The sequence below is a fragment of the Aotus nancymaae genome, unplaced genomic scaffold (genome assembly GCF_030222135.1).
Source record: "Aotus nancymaae isolate 86718 unplaced genomic scaffold, 86718_ANA_hifiasm-v0.15.2.pri h1tg000022l_1, whole genome shotgun sequence".
Classification (NCBI taxonomy): domain Eukaryota; kingdom Metazoa; phylum Chordata; class Mammalia; order Primates; family Aotidae; genus Aotus; species Aotus nancymaae.
Window position 1 is genome coordinate 38,153,355 of NW_026988435.1, and position 6,000 is coordinate 38,159,354.

Here is a 6,000-nt window from a genome sequence, read left to right on the forward strand (position 1 = left end):
GCAAAACTTGTTAAGTTAAATTTCATACAGGGCTCTCGTTCTTTTTCCCCCCTCTTCACGGGTAGTCACAAGGGAAGGAAGGCCGATCTGCTGTTGAAAAGCCCTTAGGGTGTGGTGAGTTACCCGCCGCTGTCCACGCCCATGTGGGATCCTGCAGTTCTAACTTTGCCCAGGCTGTACTCTCGGCCTACACCACCCTTCCCTCTCTTCTTTGTTCCCACCTTCCCCTCCCCCAACCCCTGTGTCCCTCTCTCCAGGGAACCTCCCGTAAAGTCCTCCAGGGCGTTGCAACCTCTCCCTGCCTAAAGCAGACACAGGTTGACCAGCTGCCATCTTAGATAACTGAACATTGATAGCCACTGTTCAGATTTATTGCTCACTTTATATGGCGAGGCAAAGCTTCTTACACCAATTATTTAATTCAGTCCACACAGCTACCTTAATAACACGTATGATTGCTACCCTTACTCTGCAGATGAGGAAACTAAGGCTTAAGAGAGAAGCTCTACATGCCATCTGATGAAAGCCAGAACATAGGAAAAGAAAGAAAAGGCCATCACTGTGTCATGGCACCTTCCCCACGCAGACCTCCTGCCATTGCTTTCTCTAATAGCAGGTGCTCTTATGCCTCCAGACTTCGCCCCAGGCCTTGGGCTCCTTATTAAAGTCTGTGTGTGCACAGCAGCCATGCAGCCCTCCTTGGTCCCAGCATCTCACCAGGCTCGATTTCTCAGTAAAGGGCCACATCTTTTCTGAGCACATCTTTCGGATCTATTTCAAGAGAACAGAGGAACCTCTCAGCTACTCATTTGCTTTCAAAAGCTCTAAAAGGCTTCTTGCCATTCAAAATCGAATCAGCTGCTGTTTCCAAGGTGCTTCTGCTACTGGTTGCTCCCTGTTCCTGTACTTGGTGTGTGAGCAGCTGTGGGACCTCCTACAAACCCCACTAGTAAAGTGAGTCTGAGGCACAAAGGAAATCCTCTCCAAGAAAGCAGAGCCAAAAGGTGGTTTCTTTGGGAGGGGAGGATTGCCATTTGCTTTTTTAGCACTCAAACATTTCAAATTTACTCTATCATTTTCTAAAGTTTCTTAGCATGCAAAAAGTCTAAATGGCAAAGGCATGATTGTAAATGTAGATAGTTTTATCACACCTTTTTTTTTTTGTTACAGTTTCAAAATGTGTGGGCAGTTTCAGATGTGAAACTCCATCTCACAAATGAGGAACCAGAGTCTGATTCTTCAACATCCAGGAGAGCAGCCAGGATGCCCCAGCCCACAGTTTCCTTGTGGTCCAGGGTGAGACAGATTTGCTAAGACCCACTGTTAGGGACTGCACTGTGTCTCCCCAGAATTCATGTATTGAAGTCCTAACTCAAAGGTGCTCATAATTTGACTTATTTGGACATAAGGTTTTAAAATGAGGTCATTGGGGTAGCCCCAATTCAATGCAATTGGTATCCTTATAAGAAGAGATTAGGACACAGACACACACAGAGAAATAACCATGTGAGGAAACAGGGAGAAGGGAGCTGTCTGCAAAACCAAGGGGAGAGGCCTCACCAGAAACCAGCCTTACTGACACCTTGATCTCAGACCTCCAGCCTCCAAAACTGTGCAAAAATAAATTTCTGTGGCTTAAACCTGAAGTCTTAAGATCTTCAGTCTTCAGTCAAGCCAGAAGAAGTGTCTTAATAAATATTCTTCTGAAAAGAGTGGCAAACTGATGCTCAGAGAAGAGCACACTTTATACATGCAGCTTTGTACTCGGCAATTCCCTTTGAAAGACTGCTACAGTGGGGTAAACTTGAACCACTGAGAAGACAAGCAGGGAGTCAGTCTCGCTGAGATTTTTACCTGTGGTTCTAGGAACACAGAAGCATGTGAGTGTTCAGTCTTTGCACAGACCACTAAGCCACTTCTAAGAACAAGGCTACCTGAGGCATTTTGCAAAAATATGTACGTACCGAGGCTTTTCCTCTCCACACCTACCTCAACTTTCTGCCGACACACTGCACTTTTCAAGGGGACCCAAGTTTGGGTTCAGCAAGAATTGTACATTGCACACCGTGTGTGATAATTCCAGGAATTTCAATCGCATCTTGTCTTCTCTCCTAAGCAAATTCAGTGGGAACCTGGTGTGGTGTGATAGAAAAAGCCCCGAGTTCTCTGTGGTAGACCACATCAATTTCATGTGCCAGTCTCTCAGACTCTGGCTTGCCTCTCTCAAGGAAGGGAACAATGGTTTACTTGGCCTCACTCCTCTCTTTTCCCTGAATTTCCACATGGGTATCTTGCTAAAAATGAGTTACAGGTTTCCTTCTGTGAGAATTGCATGGACTGATAAAGTACCATCCCAGGAAGAAAACAAAGATGCTGTCTTCCCCTTCAGCTCACAGTTGCCGTTGGGGAGGGAACACACGCTGTAAATTATAGGCCGCCAGAAATGACCGCATTGACCACTGTGAGTAGCCCAGCTACAGCGACAGCCTGAGAACTGTCGGGGAGAGCCATTTGTTGGCAGGGGTGGTGATTGTTCTAGCATCAAGCTCTAAGATGATGACCAAACGATACCAACAGAAATGATATTTTGCCACCTCTCCAGCTCAGGTAAATGACGTGGACAGGTAAACAGGACAATTTATGTTGATAGATCACTTGGATGAAATTAATCAGGAAATTGCCAAGATTTCACTTGGCCCTCTGACATTAAATCTCAATATTATATTATCATATTAGAGATTCTAAGGGGCCCCGGATTCCTTTCACTGAAAGGAAGGAATGGAGAAACCTTTCCAGATTAGCCCTCTTGAGTCTTGGTGAGAGCTCAGGCCCTCCCCACACTGCCCTTGTGAAAGTTTACTGACCCTCATTCCCAACCTGGGGCAGGTCAACTGAGTGTCCATTGGGCACAGGAGCCCTGGGCTTGTCCAGGAGAGAGCTGGACTCCTGCTATCGTCTGATGTCTGCACAGGTCACCGTGTCCCCTCACCATCTTTGCTGTTGGCCAGTAAGAAGTGCCCAAGAGGCTGGCACTGCACACTGAAATGCAACCTATCGCCCAGCGGAATGCTTAAAAATTTCCTGAATCTGCCTTCCTGAGTTGATAAAATAGGAAACAATACATGTTCCGAGGGGGTATTGAAAGCAGAGTAAAGGCAGGAAGATCTTTTTTTTTTTCTGTTATTCTACAAATAATATTGCTTCCTCTGCTTGTTAGCAGCCCAGAGGAAATGCAGCCAGGGGGCCGTTTGCAGCTTTTCACCAGTGGCCGGTGTCTCTGTGTTACCAACCGAACAGTGCTGCAAGACGAGTGACTAATGCACGTCTGCGTGATTCAACTTCACTAAAATTCCCTTTGCCAGTAAAGAAGCACTTGAAAACTCTTTAATTTGAAGCTCGAACTTGGTTAATGACTCGCTTTCTTCCCTTTCTCCTTAACTTCTCCCTTGCTATCCCCAACACACACACACACACACACACACACACACACACACACACACACACACAGAGAGAGAGAGAGAGAGAAACACACACACGTCAAGTTTTTTTAAATTTCAGAGACCCGGAAACATAGAGCCCTGTGCATTCACAATAGCATTTGCTGTGATAAAGCGGCTGGCAAGGCCTCTGCATTCCCCTGCTCACTTAGCTGTATGAATAAATAATGAGTCACAGACACTATTTGGGTGCTCGAGAGAGTTTGTAGCCAGAAAATTAATTATTCCCCCATCCCAGCCCACTCCATCTCAGCTCTGCCAAACCATCAAGCCATGCTTTGAGGGCACTGGTCAGAGTGCGTGCCCTGACGCACACGGCGATGCCTTTGTGATATTGTCTATTATTTTTGTTTGTGAAAGCACAGCCCTCTTTTACCACAAAAGATACACAAAACGGACATGCACACACATACACTCACGGCTCAACCACAGCTTTGTGCATTTCAAGAGGCTGGTTTCAAAAATGGAGACAGGTTTTCCACCCTGGCTGTTCCCATTCATAAGCCTGTAATCTAACGACTTAAGCTGCGAGAATGTTTAACTTAGGAGACTTCTTTGCGCTTTTCCAGAGAGACCTCAGTATGCCACGATTTGCCTCCTTTCTCTCTTAAAAGATGCTGGTTGCCTCTTTGCACTGAGGCTAAAAGGAAAAACACAGCACAGCTCCATGCTGATGATTTTAAGCTAACCAAATCTATCAGGCTCCTGTACTCTCTGCTTGGTAGACAGCTGCCTTGCCACTTTGGACCCGAAGTCACCAGCCTAGTGCAAGTCTATCCGAGAGCCTCCATCTCCTGCCCCACACTGGCACCAGCCCTCCTGGCTGGCTCTGTGCATGTGCCTGCTAAGCCCCGGGGCAGGCTGCATTCTGGGCCACACAGCATGCCGAGTGAAGGATAACTCAGACACAGTCATTCCGGGCAAGGGACAGCAAAATAAAACGCAGGGAGCTTCGTGCAAGCTTCGTAATCTCTAAGCCTTTAAACAAGACCAGCACAACTTACTCGCACTTGACAAAGTTCTCACGCACCGACTCAACACTCCAACAGCGTAACTAAGTATTTATTAAAACATTTCTGAAGAGCTTCCATCTGATGAGTAAGTAATCCAATAGCTTTGTAATCATATGCCTCAGTTCGAATTCCTCCCACAAACCAGACAGGGAACCGGCAGGCACCGAGGCATCTCTGCACCGAGGTGAAACAGGCTGCCATTTCATTACAGGCAAAGCTGAGCAAAAGTACATATTACAAGACCAGCGTGTACTCACCTCTCATGAAGCACTGTGGGTACGAAGGAAATGACTCAAATATGCTGTCTGAAGCCATCGCTTCCTCCTGAAAAGGCACCCTCTTCTGAAGGCGGGGGACTCAATGATTTCTTTTACCTTCGGAGGGAAAACCAAGAAAGATCACTGTTTCAGCCTCCCCTCCCTACCCTACATCTCTCTTTCTTCTTCCCCCCTGCTGGATACCTCTGGGACTCCCCAAGCACTGTTAAAAAATGCACCTTGTGAAAACAAATATTCAAATTGTTAAAGATTAAAAAAATAATAAAAAAATAAAAAAACCAGCGCCGCCTTGGCTGTGGGTTGGTGATGCTCACCGCGCTGCGAAACCCTGTGGTTTGCATTCAGTGTGGTTAGTCCTGCCTGCTGACCACTGTGCTGGGTTCAGACTTCTGACACTGCCAGGCTACCCAACTTGTGGTTCTGTGGTTGTTTATGAGGCCCAAAGAAGTTTTCACACAACCCGAATTACAAATTTAACTGTTCCCCTTTCCACAGCCCATCTTGATTGGTTCTTGGTGATCATGTGACTTAAGTGATGTCAATTTTTTTTTTTCTTTTCTGAGCAATGCCCTTCCTTCCCTCCACCTGCCCTCCCCCAGGCTGTGCAAGAAAATAGCCGAGTAGACTTTGCAAGAGGCGGGATGCAGAGAAAAGTGACTCAGTCTCTTATTATATCTCAATGGCCTTTGCTGATTTAGTACAACTCGGCTCCTGTTGTTATTTGTGGTTTTTGGAACTACTGATTATTTTGATAAAGATTTCATTGCTGCTTATTCAATAGTAATTCAACACTGGCATCAAGCCACTGCTCCCACAGGATGTGGATCCCATCATTTAAAATGCTCAGCATCAGCTCTGGCAGAGTTAAGTCCTTTGGTAAAGACTGTCATGGCATAAGTGAAACTATAAAAGGGAAAAATAAATAAAAGGAAACGTCTTGGTGAGAGTCTGACCCCTACACGGGGCTGGCAACTCACAGGTATTTTAAAGCCTGGGAATGGAAAAGAATTTTACTTTTGAAATAAAAAGACTATTTGAATGAAACCAAAATTATGTGGTTTTATTCCTTCTAAATGGATAACTTTAGTATGTATCTCAGTAAAGAGATAAAATCATAGTACTCTCTTAACACACACACACACACACACACACACACACACACACACACACATTAGGAAGCTAAAGGAAAATAAAGCAAAGGAATTCTGTATT

The 6,000-nt window shown here is 45.6% G+C and overlaps 1 protein-coding gene across 4 annotated transcripts in view; it reads right to left on the reverse strand.

Moving 5' to 3' along the window:
* RUNX1 (RUNX family transcription factor 1) overlaps positions 1-5,283 on the reverse strand; it is a 253,872-nt gene extending 248,589 nt beyond the window's left edge. For 2 of the 4 annotated variants that reach the window (XM_012445830.2, XM_012445820.2), the window contains exons 1-2: positions 5,103-5,283; positions 4,768-4,884 (exon numbers count right to left, since the gene is read on the reverse strand). In XM_012445830.2, coding sequence (XP_012301253.1) covers positions 4,768-4,825 — 58 coding nt within the window. In that variant the 5' untranslated portion in view covers positions 4,826-4,884; positions 5,103-5,283. The other 2 variants (XM_064380131.1, XM_012445826.2) reach the window with 2 other exon arrangements.
* Between the last annotated feature and the right edge of the window lie 717 nt (positions 5,284-6,000).